The sequence below is a fragment of the Ascidiella aspersa genome, chromosome 4 (genome assembly GCF_963924565.1).
Source record: "Ascidiella aspersa chromosome 4, kaAscAspe10.2, whole genome shotgun sequence".
In the NCBI taxonomy this organism is placed as follows: domain Eukaryota; kingdom Metazoa; phylum Chordata; class Ascidiacea; order Phlebobranchia; family Ascidiidae; genus Ascidiella; species Ascidiella aspersa.
In genome coordinates, this window is record NC_139450.1 from 31,453,865 (window position 1) to 31,477,570 (window position 23,706).

The 23,706-nt window shown below is 35.8% G+C and overlaps 2 protein-coding genes, 1 long non-coding RNA gene and 1 other non-coding gene across 5 annotated transcripts; all 4 read right to left on the reverse strand.

Moving 5' to 3' along the window:
* Positions 1–9,289, reverse strand: LOC146157481 (pre-mRNA-splicing factor 18-like). The gene is made up of 7 exons (XM_083386788.1): positions 9,154–9,289; positions 8,499–8,684; positions 7,975–8,109; positions 7,069–7,194; positions 2,933–3,001; positions 1,746–1,958; positions 1–709 (listed from the first exon to the last, which is right to left on the reverse strand). The coding sequence occupies exons 1-7, from the start codon at positions 9,226–9,228 to the stop codon at positions 464–466; spliced, it is 1,050 nt and encodes a 349-aa protein (XP_083242914.1). The 5' UTR covers positions 9,229–9,289; the 3' UTR covers positions 1–463.
* On the reverse strand, positions 7,706–7,780 carry Trnaa-ggc (transfer RNA alanine (anticodon GGC)). Its single transcript has one exon. It is a non-coding gene; the product is annotated as a tRNA-Ala (tRNA).
* LOC146157483 (solute carrier family 61 member 1-like) lies at positions 9,288–17,178 on the reverse strand. 2 transcript variants are annotated; one of them, XM_083386787.1, is made up of 12 exons: positions 16,945–17,178; positions 16,522–16,666; positions 15,881–15,941; positions 15,695–15,802; positions 14,798–14,887; positions 14,003–14,165; positions 12,978–13,123; positions 12,381–12,506; positions 11,120–11,222; positions 10,892–10,959; positions 10,239–10,318; positions 9,288–10,105 (listed from the first exon to the last, which is right to left on the reverse strand). In XM_083386787.1, exons 1-12 carry the CDS (start codon positions 17,108–17,110, stop codon positions 10,036–10,038), a joined length of 1,326 nt encoding a protein of 441 aa, XP_083242913.1. In that variant the 5' UTR covers positions 17,111–17,178; the 3' UTR covers positions 9,288–10,035. The 2 variants fall into 2 exon arrangements, with proteins under 2 accessions (XP_083242913.1, XP_083242912.1); XM_083386786.1 differs by having other exon boundaries at positions 9,288–10,111.
* Positions 17,179–21,019: 3,841 nt separating this feature from the next.
* Positions 21,020–22,741, reverse strand: LOC146157484 (uncharacterized). The gene is made up of 3 exons (XR_014494780.1): positions 22,692–22,741; positions 22,314–22,416; positions 21,020–21,181 (listed from the first exon to the last, which is right to left on the reverse strand). It is a non-coding gene; the product is annotated as an uncharacterized LOC146157484 (long non-coding RNA).
* Positions 22,742–23,706: the final 965 nt, after the last annotated feature.

The window sequence follows — 23,706 nt, forward strand, 5'->3', positions numbered from 1 at the left end:
TTTTCTTAGCTACATATCTAATAAAGCCATCGTGTTAAATGTTGAGTAAAAACCTGGTACTACTGTTGCATCGAGAATTAAGTTACTTATTGTTTGGTTTGCGAGATCACGATAAAAAAAGCGCACAGCAAAGTGTACACCACATTGCATGCTTCATAAAAACATAATAAATACATTGGAGCATAATGGTTGAAGGTTGTAGTAAGACGTAGTAAGAATACCAAAGCCCATACAGAAGAAGATATCATTTTGAACGTTTCCAATAAATCGTAATTCATTTTTAACATCAAAAATGATTCCTACTTCTGCATGGGCTTTGATATTCTTATACTATAGTAACAACATGTCGGCAAAACGTTTCTTTCACGCTGCCAACTCCGACCGCTCTGCGAAGGAGTTTTCCACAACAGTCCTCTCCCCATTTCGGTGACACATTGACGATTTTTCGAGCAGTGAACACTCCTCAAATAGGCTTGATAGCTTGAAACTCCAGAGACTTGGAAGGATCGGTTGGGTAGAGGCGCTGACACACAGTCATGATGCGCTTGAGACCCTGGATGAACTTGCGCTGCGTCTCGTCGTTGAGCACGTGCGCAATCTGCTGGGAGAAGATCTTCTCGCGACCTGTTCGAGCGTGGATTCCCACCATCGTAACGCCGATAGGCCACGGCGCGTTGCCGATCGCCATTTGTAAGTAGATAGCGCTCGCCTGCAAGAGTTGCAAGTTGAGGTATAGTGCTAATTAATAAAGATCACGGAGTGTTTTTTTAAGGCAGTGTTTCTCAGCCTGGCTTGCGGCACCCCCTTAGAAATAATAAATAGATTGCGGCATCCCAGTACGATTTAAATTCACTAGGATGTCACAATAAACTGAAATGAAACAACACACATGAACTCTACACAACGTAGAAAGTTAGAATTGGTTTATTACACTCTAATCTTACACAAAGAGTTGAGAAAAAATGTATTTTTGTCCAAACCTATAGGTACACTATGCACGAAAAAAGTCGAGTATATAGACTGCATCTCTTTGCAAGTTGAAGTATGGTGCTAATTAATAAAGATCGCGGAATGTTTTATAAGGCTTGGCTTGTTTGACTACCAAAATGTCTTTGAAAGACAGATACCAATTTAAGAACTACCATAGATATTTGGCAGCTTTATCAGAGCATAGGCGTTTACAATACTTTAAAATACCACACACACTATATAACTAGCATACTCTGCTAAAAAATACTAATATTCTAAAACAATGATTTCTTAACCGCATAAAAAAAGAACTGTCATTTTATTAAAAAAACAACGATCATTTTTGCTTTAGGGAACGTTAAATATGTCAAAAACTCGACTTGCCAAAATTGTAAACAGGAGAAGTTGAAGGCACCTAAACGTAGTGTAAAACCACTCTGTACACTTTAGGTGGCATACTCTTGGGGGAAAAGATATAACGTATTTTGGAAAAAAAGTTAGGAGAGATTTTGCGGGATGTAAACCGAAATCTACTGAACCAGAACCGGACTTGAGACTTTTGACGTCTCTGTAGGTCAACAGGTGTGGTTGATTTGTAAATATGAATAATCATGGCGGTGATTCTGTTATCATTCTGGGTTAGGTCGTACTTTGAGCTATTTTAACTATTATTTGCTGCCGGGAATTTTATAATATAAAAAATACGACACAAGATACTTTGATAAGAAAAAATACTTTGAAAGTATTTCTATTAATATAGCAAACGTAACCTTTACCTTAACGTAATCTCGATCCAAGGTAAGACCGATGATACCTGACAGGTATTCGAGGATATCTTGAGCAACGGTTCGCCTCTTCAGCTTCTTAAACAGAGGCGAAAGGTAGGCTTTGGTTTGACGGTGAATGGCCGACTGCGTTTTCCACTGGATGTGCTTCTTTTTTTCGGCGGGGAATTCGTTCAATTCCTTCGCCCAGCATTTCATAAGAAACTGAAATAGTGACAACGTGTTAAAAAAAGTTGATAAACTACTGTAAATCAAAATTATGACAAATTGATAAACTACTGTAAATCAAAATTAACCAATATATAGAACAACTCGACTCCGACCTAGAAAAAAAAACTAAAATCCGACTTTATGCAAATAAACCGACTCTGTAGTAGATTCCCAGCTCCTATTACACGGCCTGTAACAGCCTAACAAATGTTGTTGAAATGTGACATTTGTACCATGACTACTCACTTTTTTACTGCAAAACAGATTTATTTATGGCTATTCAATTGCAAAGCAATGTAAAAAAAGAAGAAAAAAAAAATTTTCAGGGGGAGGATAATTTTTTTTTTTAATTTTAGCCCAAATCTGAATTTTCAAATTGTCGTAGCACGGTCAATACTGAACCAAACGTGCTCAGATTTGGTTTGTGGGGTTTTTAGACGCAACCTAACAATTCCAGGGGGTCCCCACTGAAATTTGACAAAAAAGTGTTTTTTTTAACAACCCTAATAAATATATACAGCCAATGCCAAGGATTAATAAGTGAGTGAGTTAAAGCAATGCTCTTCAACCAATGTGCACGGTGCACCATAGGGAACACCAAATTATGCATGGGGTGCACCAGTACCAAAAGGTATACAAGGGTGCATAACAAACTTTTATTAAACCAGTATTATTTGACATTCAGGATATTAAAAAATACATGTAGTTTGCAACTCATGTATAGTTAATAATCCTCTCTGCATATAGTACTCGCAGGCAACCTGCAGCCATAATGAAACTCTCACCGACAGTCCGTAAAACTTCGTCGGCTCCGCTCGGTTTAATGGACATGATGATATTGATTTTTCATGTCGCTTTTTACCTCAGTTTACCTTTTAAGTAAACAGGGTACATGAGTTCGTCACAACAACATTAGGGGTTCACCAAACCAAAAAAGGTTGAGGAGCACTGAGTTAAATGATGATAACCTGCATTGTGTCGAGAATGAGATCGCAGTCATGGTCTTCCTTGCCTTTTCCAAGAGCCTTTCTTCGTTCCTTAAAATATTAAAGTTTTCAACATTATTTTTGTTTATTTAACTTAAGCCTTAAAAATCGTAAAAAGGGGAAATTTTTTTTTATTTATTTAAGCTGAGTCTTAAAAATCGTAAAAAGGTCACGACTTTAAGTGCTTATTGTGACTTTTTAATAATGAATTTCAAACGAAAGTCTAGAGAAGGGCTACGGTTAATTGGCGGATTGCGGTCAGAATGCGAACCTTTAAAGCAGTGTTTTAAAGACTTTTTTCGTAGGTTATTCACTCGAATGTCGCAATAAACGGAACTGGGACAACACACCAAATCTACACAACCTAGGAAGTTATTATTGAATTTAATCCACTATAATTTTACACAAAAAGTTGTAAGAGTTGAGCAGAAATCATATATTTAAAGATTCCAAAATATGTGTGTCGCGGCACCCCGGTCAAGAACCAATGCTTTAAAGGCTGATAAATGTCAATCCTATATTAGAAAATTAAAAAAAATAAAAGAATAAAAATAAAAAACATTGAAAGTTCAATACAGCACCCAGTTGACCTGAACTGCTTGATCAGTAGAGCAGAGCATTATTTAACACTCTTAATGATGTAGGCTCACACAAAACACAACAACCTCTTAGAAGCGCGTATAACTTAATTGAGTGGCCTTACATTTAGCTCCACGAGGCACAACGATGCACAAGTCGCGTGTATCGAATACAATAAATTAACGACACGCTGCAATACACCAGTGTTACACACAAAAACGAATTAGTAAATTTATCACGCGACCACTGCGTGTCGGATAATTACTGGACTCGTTGTCGACTGAAGTCAGGTAGCATGAATAGAGACCCCCGCAGAAAATTTTCCAATATGAATATGTACACATATTTCAACTTCAGTTCCTATGATATTAATATGCATTGTACATATCAAATTTTGAAATTCTAGAGGGGGGCACTTGAGGTGCCCATGAGCATAAACCTGTTGGCACAAAAGTTTGTTCGATATTTGCAGGTTTAAGACGGTCTAAGGAAATTGTGTCTTGCCGACCGTTAATTTCGAGTCGAAAATACTTTGTTGTTTTTGATACGACCTTGAAAGGTCATCATAAGGGCATAGGATGTTGCGATAAGACGCAAACGCAAAGATGTTGGTATAGTACGCAATCTTCGCATTGCATATTACGTAGAGACGAGCTTAATCGGGTCTTGACATTCTTGATTTTTTTCTAGTGGTGAAAATAATTCTCTTGGGAGTTTCAATGTGGTTCCATACATCAACTCTGCTGCCGAACATCCCATATCTTCTTTTGGCGCTGATCTAATTCCAAGCAATACTAAAAAGTTGGCCGACCAAGTTGCGGTCTGCAAGACGTGCCTTTAACGCTAACTTGACTTGAATATGCATTTAACAATTCCGTTCGATTGTGGATGGTAGGAAGTGTTGTACGCTGTCGATGAGAACCTAACAATTGGTTAAGGCTATGAGATTTGATTCGAATTGCCGACCCATATCAAAAGTTATGGTACTGGCCGTATCGTGACACCCACGACAATAACGAACTAGCAGTCTAGCACACGACGCTGTGGCACCCGTCGTAGGTAAAGCTTCAGACCATTGAATAAAACGATCGATACTGATTGCGTGTGAATGTAAAACCAACGGGAAGGGGGCATAAAACCTTGCGGTGGGCAGCTATAGAAGGTGAAAACTAAAATATCGTCAAGATAAACAAACGTAAACGTAAATGTCCTACAAACCTCGTTCATAAATCGTTGAAAAGTTTGGACAGCATTGCAAAGGCCAAACGGTATTCGTGTGTATTCAAATAAACCAAACGGTGTAATTATCGCCGTTCTGGGGATACCTTTTTCCGCAATTGGAATTTCATGGTTTGCTCTTTCTAAATCAATTTTGCTAAAAATGGTAGCCCAATTTAAATTGGCAGATTAATTCTGGATTAAAGAAATGAGATGTCAATGAGAATTCCAGAATTCAGAAATAAACCAGCGCCGAAGATTGGATGTGTGACATTGGCGAGTATAGAATCCCACGAAAACTTTTGAACTAACCCTAAATCAAGGTTAATTTTCCGGGTGCCATAAGTATCTTGCTTACTTCCATTTGCCGCAACAAGCTGGAGGTTCGTCGGACAGACAATGTGATTCATTCGTGTCACTGGCATAAAGCTGACAGATGCACCGGAATCAACCAAGTATGACCGACCACCTGCGTAGTCTATTATATGCAAGAGGCGGCGAGAATGACCAGAGGTACTAGCCGCCATTGGGGCTGGTTGAAGCCTTTCCCGCAAAGCTACACGGTGGAACGCATTCTTGGAGTTGCCCCCGAAGCGACAGTGTTTACTAACACTACTTTAAAATTTAACCTTACGCGCGAAAGGTGGCTGGTGACTGTTGCACTCCTTTTAAAATTAACGTTGCACTCCTTTTAAATGCTGCAACGTCGTGTTAAATTTGATCGACTACTGCCAGCGTTGGTTGCGAATCTGATAAACAAAGATGTTATCTGCTTTTTCAGCGAGCTCTTCTTAATCTAAATCCAGGGTTGACAAAACGGTTCCTAAATTAGCGGAAAGACTTTGCAAATAACTCGCTCAAAATTTGCTTGGCTTCGACGCCACCGAGTAGAGAGAAGGTTTGTGACGGCTTGTCACCGAGGTACTCATGTTTTGGAAGTCTTTGGTCTTGCGATATGCCGATTCTTCTAATTAGTGCTTCTTTTAGTCTTCATAATTCCATCACATGAAAGGTGCTTTATATTGTCTCTCACAACAATGCCAGGTGAGATAGCGGCAACCACGTGGTTAAATTTTGTAGGAGATTGCGTCACACCTTTTACGCCAAATTGCGCCTCGTCTTGTAGAAACCACAGTTCTGGGTCTTGTGGCCAAAACGGTGGTATTTTTAATGCAACTACTGTTATAGTATCTTCTGCCATTGCTAAACGTTGCGTAAGAGTCCGCCAAGAAGGTATTCGATGGCGTCAATGGTCACCATTTGTAGGTTCACACAAGCAGACTTGGACAACTAGATAATTCTAGTTTTCTAATTCTTTGAATTAGAGCAAAATACGGCTAATTCTAATTCGGATCTAATTCGGATTTTTACCAAAAATGCTACTTTGTCCAACGGCATTTTTAGTCTCTCAGTTAAAACACATAATTTCAATTTAGATTCTTTGGTTTGAACGACTTGTATGTATTTTTACAGTCTAAAAAGCATAAAAAGGCATAACAATTAGCACACACATTTTTACCATTCGCGTTCTTATAAGAATAAATTGCGATTAAATTAAATTGATTGTAAATAACTAAATGTGATTCTAGTTCAAATTCTAGTTCAAATTTGATTTTTTAGGAATTTGGTAATTCTAATTCCAATCTAATTTGAGAAAACTCAAAACGGTCTAATTTTAATTCTAATCTAATTTTCAAAAGCCAAAATAAATCTAGTTGTCCAAGTCTGCACACAAGTTCTCAGCAGCGCGAAGTTTAATCAAATGACCTTGCATTCAATGCCACGCGACACAACAGGTTACAATATCTTCAAATAAATAATTGGAACACAATAAAATACTAAACTTGATATATGATACATTGGCGACTTATTTAGGCATATTTTTGTTGTATGACAATTAATACCAACTAGTTTGGGAGTACTTTTTGGTAAAACTACAAACTTATAAACACAATTTATTAAATATAAATCTCTCTGTAGCTGCATAGAATCAAAAGTTTTTTTTTTACTATTGTGACAACTTTAAATGCACTGTGTTGCTTCATCTAGGTTTTGCAAGACTGGATATTACCATTTGAATACAGGATTTAAAACGACTATTCAAAACTAAAATGAGTCATGATACGTCGGATGTAAGGTGGTAACAAACTTATAAACCAAATTTATTTAATAAGAAACCTCTCCGCAGCAGTATGCAATCAAATGTGTTTTTTTGACTATTGGGACCCCTTTAAATGCAATATTTATTATTCAAAAATAAAATGAGTCATGATACGCCGGATGTAAGGTAGTAATCATTAAAATCAGAAGCTTAAACATACTTGTAGAGAGTCCATTGTAATTCCATCATCCTGAACATCCAGAGTTGAACTTGCACTGAGTTTATTGTTTTTATGTTCATTGAAAAGGTTGTCAAGGTTTTCTTGCTCTAATTCGTCCATGGCAGCCTACAGCAATATTCAAAAAACAAATATATCTTTGGTTTTTTCAGCCATCCTGGTTGGAATGCCAAACAAAAAAAACAAAGTGGCTAAAAACAGATACACTTACTTAACAAATAAACATATAGTTTTCGTTAATTTTGAGTAAGCATTGTTTTAAATAAAGTTTATAGGCTCTTGAGTACATTGTGAGTTTTAACTTGACTACTAAGAATGTCTAATAGTTGTCATTTTATATTTTGGGCAACAAGTCTGGTAATCCGATCTAATTAACATAAAAAGACTATGCTTTTTAGGGTTTTTGGGAAAAACAACTTTAGTGTTAGGGCGTATACTACTAGCACACACACCACCCTAGTGTCAGGTAAGTACTGATTAACTTCTACTTGATATCTGGTATTGGCTTTGATCCGATAATATTCAACATACACTAGAAACTTAGTACACCGAAAAGCCATTGCAGACTCACCGAATCTGTCGATCAATGATGCAAGCAGAGCAGACTAGAAAAACAACTAGCCTGCAGTGAGGTTCGAACTCACGACCTCCGGTCAAGCCGGGACCGTCGCTCTACCAACTGAGCTATGCAGGCTCAGAAGGGAACGAGTCGAGAAACAACCATACGCCAATGCTTGCTCAATCTGTTAGTACAAGCAACTTCATAATGAAAGGGATCGCCAGTATCATATCATAATACAATGAAACATATGTACACACATATATGTGTGTACATATGTTTCACACTAGAAACTTCATACAATTATGAAAACTTAAAAAAGACCAAACCTTGAAGTCATTTCTTAGACCCTTGTTTATGTCAGGAGCCATGATTTCAAGCTTTCGCAATCTCTGAAATGCTTCGTAGTGCGATTCTGCAAAGAGTGTGATGGGTTCGTTGCGATCTCGTAATCTTCGAATGACCTACAATAAAAGAATGGGATATTTTCTTAACATAAATCACAAATGCAATGATTCAAAGCTCATGGGGCATAAAAATCAACCATTTGATAAAATATTATATATATTAATTTCTCATGAACAAACGTATCCCTTTATTTGACTTGAGCATAGGGAAAGATTTATGTCAACTTTCCTAACTAACAATAATGGCACACTTTGGTAAAAATTGACACATATTTAACACTTGATATATTTGAGGCCTACATTGCTAATGTTATATATATTATCACAGTTTATTAAGATGCACAAAAACAGGATAACCTATTGCTTTATTAGTGAACCTAATCAACGGTACACTATGATTTAGATTTTATTACGGCCAAATCTTAATCATTAAATAAAATCTACACCTCCTGTCTTGACAAAGTCATTGGCAGTTTATCCTCATCAGGGCCAATTCCACTGAGGTCTTCCAATTCAGCACTCGTCGATGTACTGGCATCTTCCTCTTTTGCACGCTTCAGATTATGTGTCTTTTCATACTCTTCCCGTTCTTTGCTAGCCAAGTCGCCCCGCTTAAAATATTTCTTTTTTCCCTAAAACATAAAACAGTAATGTAGCTAAATAATAAATTTCAAAGCCAAAAAGGTCGAGTAGATCAACAGCATCTTGATTAAGACGTTTCAATACGAACTTGTATCAACTTCACTCGACCTTTTTGGCTTTGAAATTTATTATTAAGCTACATTACAGATCCGCGCATAGTGTACCCAAATAAAACAGTAACTTTAATAAAAATATGAAAGCCATAATATTCGATAAAGTCGACATTTCACAATATTATTGATTTGTAATTATTATTAAAATTACTAAACAAAATGTGTATTGTGATCCACAGAACAGTAAAATAAAGTGCATAACTTAGAAAAACGAACGACAGTTTGTTTTGATGTTACACAACAAACATATTTCGCTTCTATCTCAAAAACTCTTTTTTCATCTATGTGCAACCAAAATCAAGCGATATATGTCTGATTTAAACAGTAAAATCAAAACAATATTTACATCTAAAATGTTCTTTCCTTCAATGTGCTTCCTTTTTCTATCCACTTCAGCCTGCAAAACTGCAGCAAAATCCATTTACAGAATTCAAGGCAACAGAGAGGTTGTTAAGCAAACCACTTTATTAGGCTCTATACCTGATAAAGTGCAACGAAGATTAAATATATGGCTAACAAGGAAATAAAATACCTCAAAATATAACTTAAAATTGGTCTTAACCAGTAAACAGAAATTTTCAACAATAAAATGGCAGACACATCAGGAAATCTGAAAAACAAATCAACTGCAATATAAAAGCATACAGCGTTTACTATGTAGGATTCGATTTATGGCAGTGTAGAACTTTTGACAGTACTAAAAACATAATGAAAAGACATAACTAGGTAAAAAGTGTACATTTAACACAATCAAAGTGCACTAAAGAGAAAAAAACGTTAGTACCATTGAACTTGAGCAAATATAGCACAGCAATAAATATAGTACCGCAATACAAATTGTTAGTACCAATTGTATTAGTAAACATCAATGGTTTTGTATAAATATGAACACAGTTACATAAAAAGAGTGATAAAGAAGTAAAACAATTAAACTGGAGATCAGCCAATAAAACTTATTTGGACAGATGATGATAGCCTATTAGTTTTCAACTATAACGAATTATATTCATTTTATCTAGGTATATTTATACATAAAATTACACATATTATTTTGCATATTGACTTTGGATGGCAATGTTCAACACCACAGACCACATTCTATGTAAAACTAGTCAGACATAAAAAGAACGACAAATGACAAATTCCGAAGTTCCTAAGGAAATTTGCTTTTACGGAAACAGTTTAGACTTTGGAATATCAGTCTTTCTCTAATTCAAATCATTTGAGATCAGACAATGTTTAGCATTTGAACATCTCCATTGAATTTCTTGTCAATAGGCTCTTCTTTAATTGAGGTTCTGGAACTAAGTTGTTTTGTAGTGTTTATAAATGATTATGTGCCAACTGTCATTATACTTATACATATGTTTTTTTATTGAAATTAATAACCAAGGTTGCACCACAACCAGTAACATATTAAATAACACTTACTTAAAAATTGAACTCTGGGCCAAAGAAGCTAAAATCAGGCCTAACACACTGCACACAAAGACAACCTTGATATCAAAATCCTGCAAATTAAGGGTGAAAGTAAATACAAAAATGTTAACATTTACAAGTATAACAATCTATATTTCTCAAATAGTTGTATGGTAGTAACACTAACATGCTATGCAAACCACTATGAAAAAGTATATATTATAAACAGTATATATTATATATATATATATATGTTTTTTTTTTAATTCTTAAAGGAACCATAGCCTTTCTACATATTTCATTTTAACTACAATGACCCTTAAGCCAATTAATTAATAGCACTGAGAATTTTTAAGAGTTTTTATTTTTTAAACACTTAGTTTTGATATGTCAATGTTATAAGTTCTTATAATTTCATCGGACAAAAATTACTCTTTTAAAATGGAAAAAAAACACGGGCATAACTACAATTAACAAGCCTTTCTAAAGTAAGCCAGTGTGTAAGTTTACTTTTTTTTGTTAGGTTTTTGCATTATAATCTTCCTTGTAGAATTACACAAAATACCTAATATTTGATTGTTATCATTAAGGACTTCGGTTGCAGCTTGCTTAGCCATAGCCTATTTACAGCTGTAAAAATTACTTAAAAAAGATAATGTCCATACCTGTAACAAAACTATTATAACCAACAGATTCAGTGGGATACGGAAGACATTCATGACGGTTGACCGAACTGAAAATAGCAGTAAAGATAATATTAAACACATTTATTTTTAGTAAAAACACACAAAGACAGCACATAAAAAAATTAAGTAAAAGTAAAAAAATCATAATCCTTGTGACGAATACACAAAAACATTGATATGTTGGCAACTATCACATTGTAAATGTACCATTATCCGGAATGTAGACGCCTCTCATAGTGCCGATGGATGGCCAAAAAATTCCAACACACACTTCAAAAATAAACAAAGCAAGAAGAACGAGGATTTTTTTCTAAAAATATTTTTTTTTTACACCAAAGGTTTTCAAACAGTATCTGTAACAACGTTTAAATGACACAACATTTTTTAATTTAATCACTGACAGATAACTAAGTTTTATTGACAATAAATAATTTGTCAGCTTGGATATTTAAAGTATCTTGTATGTGAAGTGATTTGAAAGTAGTTATTTTACAAAGGGCTCAGGAGTTATAGACAAGCATTTTCTCCAGTTAAGAGCCACTTTTATTGCATTTGTTGGCCAGAGCTCGCGCCATTTTTACTATTTATTAGAGCAGCATTTGGAATCCGGAGCCATTTTTAACATAAGTAGTGATAAATCTGTGAAATGGTATCCAATCCAGCTGGAGCGTTAGGTAGCCTATACCAAACTTGAAAAACTTTGGCTTGAAATCAATATTCTATAGTCTGTTCAGCAGGGGTTCCCAACCTTTTTAACATTGTGGCCCCCTTTAGTAATTTTGAGAAATCAATGGCCCTTATTTTTTTCAACCTTTTAAACATACAGTGACCGACAGTTAGAATGATAAAATGATATAATTTATACAAAACACAATAAACAAGATAGTACATTAATTAGTTATTATATTTTCATTTAATGTAGAGTTTGTTTTTGCTCTGACAATGTCTTAAATAATGGTTTAGTGGTGGAAAGAGCCAGCCGCATGTCATATTGAATATCCAAGACACTGCGCTGCTTTGTAGGTAACTTTGTTAAAAACCCACATTCACGAAAGGCAACAACAATGGCATGACCATTTCACTTAGCTTAGGGTATGAATTGGTTAGTTTTACCCAAAATGTGGTCAAACTATCTTTGTCAAAGCTCAGTTGGGTTGCCACCTCTTCTTGCAGCTTCAAGAGTTCATTAAATTTTAGTTTATTTTATGGTTATAGTGTAGTAGATAATAAACTAAAACAAATTGCATTTTTTAATTTTTTTCATGGCTCCCTAGGGGACCATCAGGTTGGGAGCCCCTGCTGTACAGCATTGTTTTCTAGAAACGATTTTAAATGATTTTACAAAGCTAAAAAGTGAAAGAACCATTACACCAAACTACAAACCAATAGAACATTAAGGCTAGATTGACAAAAGTTAGTCAGTGGATGAAAGCCAAAATATTACTAATATTTGTGTTTTAATATCTACCTGTGGAACCAAAACTGGCACCAGAAGTGACATTCCAGCCAATAGCAAAATATAGCGCATAAAACTTTCGATTGTTGTGTAAGTCAACATAATTTTGAAAAGCGATGAACCGATTGTGACACAAACCTGCAAAGCAACCAAACTTAGTAAAATATTTGTGCATATTAAAAATAATCCATCATATATATATTGTCTGTGTGGATAGACTTTTGAATGGTTGTTGGACAACAAAACATCATAAGTTTAAAACCAGTAGGCTACAGCTAGAGTTATTGTAACCTTTTAAGCCTATAGCCAAGGAAGTTACTATGAGTCGAGAATAATATTTTCTTTAAAAATAGACAAAATGTGATTTGTGCAGTTAGGGTGAAACAATGGATTTATTGATTCTTGGTGAAACTAAGAATAGAAAATTTTCTTGCCAGTAGCCATTGAATTACTCTAAGGTTCAAAACAAAGTAACAAAAATCTGCTTTATAAAGAAGCAGTAATAGGTATTTAGAAATCTCTCGACTCAGCCTATTAATTAAAAAAGGTGTCACTTGTGCTGATTTACACATTGACAAGTGGCTCTTGTCCTATCACTATTTCTCGTACCATGAAACTTGAAAAGATTAGTCCATGGGGAATTGGAGGGTAATGTTCTCCGTCCAAAGAAAGAAGCGGCGTCCATTTCAACACAAAAATGTACATGCTACTTTCAAACAAGGATTGCACTAAGCCAAGCATAAGAATAGTCTTGTCTAAAAAACATTAGTTTTTCAAACAGCACCGCTAGAACATTTTTAAAAGAAGGTTTTGCAAAAATGTTGTTAAATTTTCGTTTATAAATGTTAATCGCTTATAGAAGTAGAAAGTAGTAAATTAGTTTAAACTGTGAATGCCATTAATTCAAAAATAATCAACCAGAAAACAAGACACTTTTTAAATGTTGGCTAAAATTCAATCAAACGGTAAATTATTAAAGTTCTGCCACTGTTATGAACATATTATGATGAACTTGTAATTTACGTTAGCCCAGTATAGAAATATGTCAAACATGCAGGACACAGCCATAACAGTTTAGCCAAGGGTTACTCAACTGAAGAATGCAGTCCACATCAGGACCTTTATGAAGTGTTAACATTCACACCAAATGTCTATTTTATAAAAATTAAATAACCGCAAAAAAGCAAATTTGTAGAAATTTGTAAAAATATAACAAAATGTCTAAAAAAAAAATTCATGAGAGGTTATTCACAGTTACCGAACCTGAGCAAGATTTTTTTTTAGCTTTAGTATGTGGACAAAATAGTTTCAAGTACCCAGCATAAGACAGTTGAGCACATCCGCTAGATAAACATTAGTAAGAAGAAGCAGTATTTATTTAAAATGTATTAAATACAAATAGTGCAGCTTAATCATGAATTGCAAAGCCAAAAAGTTGTATATATATATCAACAACATCATCTTGATTGAGATGTTTTGATTTGAACTTGTGTCATCTTCAGTTGATGTGTAATTCAGTTATAAAGCATTGTAAATCATTATCAAGCTACATTACAGATCCGTGATTAGTGTACCCAAATAGTGTAAATATTGAAATTTACAAATATAACACGACTAAAACTCCATTAAATTACCATTGAGTATATGTTTCAAAACAGTTGACAAGGAAGAAGTCATTTTGATGTCGGTGTCACCATAGTTTTCATTCCAAGTGAGGGAAAGGGTAACAATTAGTACGAGCAGAACAAAAATGGACAAGTCAAATGGCGAAACAAACCCAAAATGATCAGCGGCAACCTTAAAACAGCAAAAAATTTACTTTAAATGGATAAACATAGGAGTGTGGGTTGCTATTAAAATACAAGTTAAAAAACACACTTGTTAAATTTTTCGACAAGCTGCACAACGATGTAAGAAAAGTTTAAGGTACCCTGAAAAAAAAACATCTAGTTTGTATAACGGCTGCAGAGTCGGGAGTCTGACTCTGGACTCGAGTCATTTTGTTTTGCTGAGTGGGACTCAAAACTTAGTAAGGCTACATAAAACTACCACAGTCCATCATCTGCATACGTGCAGTGTTTTTTTTAAGGTATTTCTCCAGCGGTTTCCCAAATTTTGGACTTGCAACTTTTTGGTATTTAAATGAAACACTTGCGGTCTCTTAAAACTACTCAGCGGTAAAACCCTGCATACATGCATGACCAAATTTTGAAACTGATGTTGATGGAAACTGTTGAAAAGGCTAATAGCATATGGTGAAATATTTCCAACCATGTATTGTGGGTGGTTGAATTATATGACACCACTATAAGTGGATTGCTAAAAATCCTATTTTTACATTCGTAAATGGGTAAAACACAGGCTGTAGAGTAGATTCCATCTCAGGGTCATTTTTAGTCGAAGTCGGGCTCTGGTTGGTTTGTATTTACCTGTGCGAGCTGGCCAGCTGCAATAGAAACAACTGAATTGCAAAGCGTAGCTTGAGAGAATAGTAAACTAAGGTCACTTCCGAATCCTCTCTGAAATTAGTCAAATAATAATTTACTGTACAGGTAACTACCAGTATGGCAGAAAGCTGGCTTGGGGACTATGTCAGCCGAACAATCAGACCGAAAACCGAAGAAATTGGCCAAAAAAAATTTTTTTTTTTTTTTTTTTTAAGAACTTGCGCTTGTTCTACACATATACAATCAAATGTGTTTTCAAATTGCTTTATATGTAGGAACATTATGCACTAAAATTGGCAATAATTACTTTTTTTGTGCCATTCTGAAAAAAAGTTACGAAAGTACGAAGCACATTGTTTAGCAGGGAAAAGCCAGTGTTAAGCATATTGATTGTTTATTAGTTTAAAAAGTACTAAATTGTTGTGTATTTGCAGTACTTTGATTTGACAAGTACTTCTTTATTGAGTTAAATAAGCAAATAAGATTGTTGCCATTCCTGTTAAATAGACAGGTATAACATTCCAATCGTAATATCGCAACTTTTTACTTATTCATTTACTTTTTAACAGTCTTGTTTATCGTCTAAACATAGCAAGGTTGATACATTTCTTAGGCGAACACATCATTCAAGTTTAGGGTGCAAAACAAACGAAGAATTTAGCCCAAAAATGCTCGCCACCAGAAGGCTGACAAGATTCTGCCAGCCTGGTAACTACTTAAAGCCATGAACTTATTTGTCAACTTAATTAAGATTCTCACAAAACTGAGTGGGTTGATAATACAAAAAATTTAAACACAGTAAATATGATTTAAGGACAAATTTTACTTATAATTGTTTAACTGACAAAGCAAATGCACAAAACATAACTGAGTTCCCACCTTATGATGTTCACAGACAGCCCAGGATTCGAATGCACTGAAAAGTATAGAAGTTGCAATGCCACCAAATAAACGACCAGCAGCTAATACCCAAAAGTTGGTAAAATGCTAAAGAAAACATTGCCTTCCAGATTGTTAAAAATACATTTTTTTTACAAAACTAATTGTTTAAAAACTTTAGCATACCTTTGTCAAGCAGGAACAAATGTAAAGCACAGCATACGCAATACAATTTAACCTTCGACCACTGTAAAATAACACAGAATGTTTGAATTTAATTTATAATAGATTATAGTTTAGGCGCTGTTCTAGAATCCTACCACAATTATTAAATCAACGCACAACATTTGGGTTAGAGTGCGAGTTAGCGCTTGAGTGTGGGTGGGTCAAGTCTTGACTGCATTCCACAATTTGTTGCCGCCAAAGATTTACGCCAGAATTTTTTCGGCTCAAATCTTACGCCAAACTAGGACGATATATATGCCAAAAGCGACAATTTATTTTGGTAAATTTACTAGGCCGACAATATTCCGCGCCAAATGTTGTCACTGGCGTGATTTTGAGCAAGTATTCCACACCAAAGATCTCTGGCGGGAAGGCAGTGGAATGCAATCAGAGGTCAAGTATTATTATATTCATTATTTAATGATAATACCTGACCCACCCTAACCGAAAATGCTAACCCGCACCCAAATAATGTTAATTGTGGTAGGATTCTAGACCAGCGCCATAGTTTATGGTAAAACATAGCTATTTTTGAGTAGCATTAGGTTATAAGAAAAATATTCGGAAGAAAAACAGCAAACTATTTTTACTGCACTACTTACTACTTATCAGCTAAAGTTCCGGCAAATGTTCCGAAAACTAAGCTTGATCCAAAACCAATTACAAACAAATAGTCAATTTGTTGAGATGTCATTCCGTAATGCTGATACAAAGCATAAACATATGGACCTTGAAGCCAATCAGCCCCTTTAAAAGACAATTTTTTTAGTAATGTTTACATGATATTAGTTTTTTGGCGCTGGTCTAGAATCCTACCACAACGAAACACCATTTGGGTTAGGGTGCAGGTTAGCGTTTGGGTTAAGGTGGTTCAAGTATTATTATTAAATTAGGAATATAATATTACTTGACCCACCCACACCCAAACGCTAACCCGCATCCAAACTCAAATTTTGTGCGTTGATTTTAGAACTGTGGTAGGATTCTAGACCAGCGCCGTTTTTTTAGCTGCAGAAATGACTTACCCATTGCAAGAACAAAAACTACCAAATACGTTCTTTGAAAATCTTGATATTTATCATATTTTTCAATGGAGGGTAGCTTCTGTTTTGATATAACATGGAGAAAAATGCATATTAATATGAGAAGCCAAAACAGCAGCCAAAATATGTCCATTTCCACAACACTCATGACAACAAATCACATGTGTGCGAATTTTTCGAGTGGCTACTAACAAAATACTGCAAATGTAGCGCCAGTTCATTCGGCAACCAAGTGTCGAATGCGTAAACGAGCGACAGCGAGCCTGAAAAACGAGAGAAGAGAAAAGAGAAAAAGGTTCACTTCGTGGAAGAAAAAAGTTTCACTTCGTAGAGTTCACGTTTATGGGAAGTTACAGGGCCGCTACGGTAAGCTATAAGACCGAAAATAAGAGCAACATCAACGTCGGAATAAATATCATTTTTTTAAGATCAAAATAGGACAACTACCTAATAATCGCAATAACGTCTAAATCAGAATAAGTGCTAAATCCGTCGGAATAAGACCTGCCCTAAATGATCAGAATCAAAACCAGGCCTATACAACCTTTTACACAAACACACACACCAAACCAAATTTCTCACCACTACCATTTCCCCCCAATAAGCCCGAAAAGGGGTAATCTGGTGTCAAGACAGCGGCGCCCTAACTGTGCCGTTCAAACTTAAGCTTCCACACGTCAAGAACAGCCGATGTTAAACTGACGGTCGCTGATAGTCCCATACCCTCTGCCTACAGTTCCAGGCGTTATTTTGTCAATTTAGGTTTTATTCCGATGAATTTATGACGTTTTCCGACAGGTTCAGGTCTTATTCAATATGAATATATAGGGAAGGCGGTGCAAAACGATTCCCTCACAACTGTAGTAAACGAAAATTTCCAGCGTTAATATTTCTTTACCCGACAGTGACTATCGTCGAAAGAACGTTTTTCGACAAGAATCAGGCTGATTCGATTTTAGACAGACCAGGGAGAGGTGAAAATGTGTTAGGACCCGTCCTCCCTGTTTGCTGCAAACCGCGGCCAGCGGCATATTCCGATGCGTCCGTGGTGGGTACAGTCTAAGCCTTAGGTAGGCTAACGGGTGGCGCAGAAGAGTTCCGTTAGCTAGAGCCAGTTTTGCATGTCGAAAAGCTAAATCTAGAGATTTGTTCCAAACAAGGTTTTTGGTTTTCCCTAAAATGCTGAATATCGGGGCCATCATTTTTGCAGAGTCGGGAAAAAAAACGATGATGCGAACTGCTGGAGGCCCTTGATGATCGTTGGCCGTGGAAACTTCAGAATACAGCCTCAACTTTGTCGGGAAGCGGCCGTGCACCGTCTTTAGATATTTTGTGCCCTAGAAAACCAATTTCGGAAGGCTAAATTACAATGGCTCTATAGTAAGCTGCTTGAAAATTTGCCTTAAATGCGTCGTTAGTGGACAGGAGTACTCCTCAACCAAGCTGCTGGCTCCAGCAGGATATCGTCACAAGTAGACTAACAAAGGCTATATAAATATGACTGTTATAATGAGTGACATAAAGTAATGCTAATATGTATTTTTTCGTAAAAATAGAATGGTTTTCCATCAATTTGAATATTTTTTAACATCACTTTTTTTAAGGTGGTTTGTCCGCCCAATATTTTAAATTAGCTCATGGCACAAAAAGGGGATGAAAATCTGGTGCAGCATATGAGGAGGGTATCTAAAGATACCTACATAGAATATGTGAAGATGTCCATATCGTCAGTATGGTGCTCTAGCCCAGGGGTCGGCAAATAGGGGGTCGCGACCCCAATTTGGGTCGCAGGACCATTCAGTTTGGGTCGCGAAAGCCTGAACATATTTTAATAACAGTCTATATTTGGAATTTTTTGAATTGTTTCCATTAGTACACTGAATTCTATTTAAGAGAGCCGTCTTACTTTGAGCGACTAGTATTTGTCACGCGGAAAATATATACGACCCGTAAAATGTTTTGAGACCTTCGTTCGATCCAGGTGAGGGAAAAAGCGCTTCTAACACTATTTAGGGCTTAGGCCATTCACGAAACACCAAACTGATCTGCTGAGCCTGAATCTGGGTTCACTTCCTATAGCATGTGTTTTAAAAAACTCTTTGTCACAACTTTTTAGTCGTGAGCACGTTATTCTCTTAGATTTAAAATATGCAAACTTAGATTAGATAAATACTTATTTTGCTTAACCAGGTTATGCAGTTTTCCACGAACTTTAACGATATTAAGAAGCTATCACGCTTTACCCGAATCTTTAAGTTTGCGGAAATATATATTTTATTTGGGGGGGTCGGGTCCAGTGAAAATCATCCGGCCCGCAAAAACTATAGACAAGGCCATGTTAACTATGCGAAAATGCACAAAATGTTCGCGTCCCGCGCGTATCGAGTTGACTTTGAATTATATTTGCGTTTTGATGGAATCTTCTCAGACCAAAGGTGACGTGCGCATGACAACTCTAAGTAGGAAATTTTGCGTAGCTTGAAACTCTCTAAAATGCAATTTTCTGCAAATTAATTTGTTGATTTATTATTTTATGAAAAACATTATCAAAAAAAAGAGTACATAAAATATGTTAACATTTTATTTTGTATTTGCCAAATGCGTCACGTCTCCTTGTAAATTGAAAGGCGTTCCAAATTTTAAGTCCGACTCCGCAGCACTGGTTAAGACCCACACTTGCGGTGCCGATCGGTGTTCCCTGCATCTGATGTCGGTGACTTTGAAAGACAGAGTGACGAGTGCATAGTAGCGCATTCCGAATTCGGCAAAAAGTTAACACAAAATGCCCTTTGCCCCCACATGGGTATCTTCCTGGGACTAACCAAATATTCCCGTTCTGTATGGTTGCAGAAGAAGCATTCCCTTTAAGACGACAATAATGCGTCCTTATCCCGGAAAAATTTGCCAAAAGATTAAAATAATATTTAACTATCGCCCATTCTTGCAATGACACTATTTTTAAATGACTATACTTTTGGTCAAACTGCTTTGAATTAAGTACTTTGGGAAAATGAGTTGACTGGAGTCTTTCGGAAAGTTTTTCAAGTAGGCATTGTTTTTAACTTGGGTTATAAATATTTATCCTAATATTTGCACATAAACAATTTGATTGCTATACGAGTTATGGCTCATATTTTGACGACTTTTTCAGTTATCTGTTACGTGTATATAAAAAAAGTACAATGATTTTGTTATTTAAGCAATTTTAAAAGGCAATGCGAGAATTGTTTGGTGATTTGGAATTGTTTGGTGCAACAAGAAAGAAGGTTGAGAATCACTGCTCTAAAGCAAGAAGAAGCATCAAAAATACGTTTAGGATTCCGATGGCGCATTTTTAAAGGACCTATAAAATCGCAGACGCGAAAAAGGCCGCTGCAGTAGAAATCGCAACATGCTACATCCATAATTTCCTACAAAAATCATTACACTGTACTGATCTTTCTGACATCGATTTTGAGGACGAAAGTGGGAATGTAATAGCGGGCAGTGGCGATCGGAGGTTGGTCCTACGGACAACCTTGCTAATATTACAAGAATTGGTTTTAATATGCATGCACAGGCTGCTTCTAGTTTACGCGACCAGCTAAAAGATTACTTTCTTATCTGATATTGGTCCCTCATCCTGTCAAGTAAACGCAGTTAACAGAAGGTAAGGTTTTTTTGGGAACTTTATTTAGTCACTTTCTGAATCGTTTACCAGAATATTACAAGAATTGGTATTAATATGCATGCACAGGCTGCTTCTAGTTTACGCGACCAGCTAAAAGATTACTTTCTTATCTGATATTGGTCCCTCATCCTGTCAAGTAAACGCAGTTAACAGAAGGTAAGGTTTTTTTGGGAACTTTATTTAGTCACTTTCTGAATCGTTTACCAGAATATTACAAGAATTGGTATTAATATGCATGCACAGGCTGCTTCTAGTTTACGCGACCAGCTAAAAGATTACTTTCTTATCTGATATTGGTCCCTCATCCTGTCAAGTAAACGCAGTTAACAGAAGGTAAGGTTTTTTTGGGAACTTTATTTAGTCACTTTCTGAATCGTTTACCAGACACAAAATTTCGGACAAGGTTCTACAAGCCTTTCGACCACCAATATCGTCCAATCGCTTGGCCACAATTTCACCAAAGGAGGAAAATGCTGACTTAGTACTGCAACCGGCCAACATGGAGTTGATGGCTTCGGACTTGGACTCCAGGATCTTAAGCAATTTTTCCTAAAAAAACAGATTACTTTCTTCAATAATTTCATGATAAACATTGTATTGGTAATTCTACAGCAGGGGTCGGCAACCCCTGGCACGCGTGCCAAAAGTGGCACGCGGGATGATTGTGCAGGGCACGCCAAATGATTCGGCCGTGTTCGTGTCACAAATTAGTGTTTTAACTGTTGTATTTAACGTTATTTTTTGTGGGCCTTAAACTTGTTGTTTACGACGAACCGTTCGTAATACGTCACAATGCCCTAAATTTGGCGGGATGTTTACTGCGTTAAAGCAGGGCATTCTACATTAAAAGTAATTAAGCACGTGTGTTTTTGTGCGAATGAGAAACCAAGCTAAAAGTGAAACTGATAGTTAACACTTCTAGGTATCGGCTGAAAAGCGTAAAGTATATCTAAAATAGCGGCACAGTATTGTGTTCGTGACAGTTCGTTTTTTTAGTATCTTTACAGAATTTAACTTATAAAATTAGGTTTAATGACGTCTCTCCCAAGATTCGTAAATTACATGTCAGAGTCACAGGAGGGCTGCGGAGTCAACTCGGGACTCGAGTAAGACTAGGCAAAAAGAGTCCGACGTGTGCGCATGCGCAGTACCAAATTTCGAAACTGATAAGGCACATGATGGCATATTTTGTATGACCCCTATGAGTGGATTGCTGAATACCCATCTCATTTTAGTTACGTTAATGTGTGAATACAGTCTGTAGAGTCTGAGCCGGAGTCTATGAAATTGCACATTTGGCCGAAGTCGGACTCGGGTTGTTTTTAACCGAGTCCGTAGCCGTGGTTGCCAGTGCAAAACCAAACATAGAAAAATGTTTGGCACGGGTGTTGTTGATATTTTAAATTTATTCACAAACTGGCACACTGTATACGAAAGGTTGCCGACCCCTGTTCTACAGCTTGCTATTAGATTTTTACAGTTACACTTCGGTTTTCGCTAAGTACTGAAAAGTACCTGGTTAAAATATGTTGAGAATAGTACCAAAAGAAACAATAGGACATTATCTTACACTTTGGGCATAACTAATTTACCAACGTTGGAAAAAAGTTCGGGCCATGTTTTTTATACTACAGGGAAAAAGGGGAAAATGTTCATCTGTTCACCAACAGATTAGGTTTACCTGGATATCAGAATTTTGTTTTTTTGCCTTCGTGTCTCTTGTTTGAGGGTTGAAGTGTTAACTTCAGGCTGATGATCTATATTAGTCGATCCATCTCAAGTTGCTGTAATTATAAAGCAATGATGCAAAAAAAAAGCAATAAAAAAAGCATTATAAAGGTTTTTACTTAAATGATTTTGGGTAGTAAACATGTACAGATAACGTTTTTATTTTATAAAGATCACTACTTAAACAATATTTTTATTGCAATACACAATTAAATAAAAAATATATACAACTATATATTATATATATATACATATATAATTTAAATATATTTAAAGATATATGTGTGTGTCAGGAAACATCTAGACAAAATATAAATAGTTAATTACATACTCTTATTCACAGAAAAATCCTTTGTCTTTTTTGTAAGTCAAATTTGAAAATGGTTCTGCAAAGAATAAACAATTTTAGAATATTTTGAGCAGCTCTTTTAGAACAAGGTTGGGTTAGTAAGAGTAAGACAATGTTGTCATTTATACCTAAATTATTATATATCCACCTTAACCGTAATAAATAGATCATCATATAAAACAAAGTCATATAAATATATATTTGTGTGTGTGTGTGTATGTATACTATACAAAGTGTACATTCTGTGCCTAAGGTGATGGTCAAAAAACCTCATTTCTTCTAAATGTTCCCACACATAGGCTGAACTAGACTCCATTCTTTTTTTTTCTAAGCTTCTCCATTCTTTTTGTTTTCTAACTTTTTTCTCTACTAGATTTATCTCGGGACCAGCGCTTGCAGCATACTTCAGCAGAAAGTTAAAAAATTATATATCCAACTTTTATCAAATAGATTTTTTTGTGAGGGTGGTTTTTAACCTGACACTACCCGAACCTAAATATATGCCAAGAGCTAACTAGAATGCTAAATCAAATAGTATATATACACTATTTATTGAATAAACTAAATGCTTTCTCAAACGTGTTGGAATGGCTCTTTAAAGAATTCATAGCAAGTGCACTCAAGTTAGCATTTTCAAATTACATGACTGCGACTTCCTTAAGTTTTCATAGAGTGACCGCCAACAGTCATTTTAACCGTAAAGCAATTTAAATCTCCTCCACGAATAAAATCGCCTAAAACGATATCCTTTTGTAGTGCTATTGTTTTAAAACAACCATGGAATTATCGCTGCAGTAGCTGTAACAGTTAATTACTATAGTTTGTTTACAATTTTGAGTCAAACTTTATAGCAAAATTCCTTGGTTGGCGGAAGCAAAAAATGATAGTAATTCCAAAGTAATGTGGCCTGTTAACAAGATAAACAAAAAAAAGGTGTTTGGATGCTGTTGTGGAAAGTGTACAAGTTGTGTGAAAGTTGAATGTATGGATTGCCCTA

Coding starts and splice junctions, on each gene's coding strand:
- LOC146157481 (XM_083386788.1), bottom strand. CDS start 9,228: ATGGATTTTGCTGCAGTTTTGCAGGCTGAAGTGGATAGAAAAAGGAAG. Junction 8,110..8,498: donor TGACTTTGTCAAGACAGGAG/GTGTAGATTTTA, acceptor CTTTTATTGTAG/GTCATTCGAAGATTACGAGA. Junction 7,195..7,974: donor GTCTAAGAAATGACTTCAAG/GTTTGGTCTTTT, acceptor ATATTGCTGTAG/GCTGCCATGGACGAATTAGA.
- LOC146157483 (XM_083386786.1), bottom strand. CDS start 17,110: ATGAGTGTTGTGGAAATGGACATATTTTGGCTGCTGTTTTGGCTTCTC. Junction 14,166..14,797: donor CAGCTGGCCAGCTCGCACAG/GTAAATACAAAC, acceptor TGCTGTTTTAAG/GTTGCCGCTGATCATTTTGG. Junction 10,960..11,119: donor CGTCTACATTCCGGATAATG/GTACATTTACAA, acceptor TGCTATTTTCAG/TTCGGTCAACCGTCATGAAT.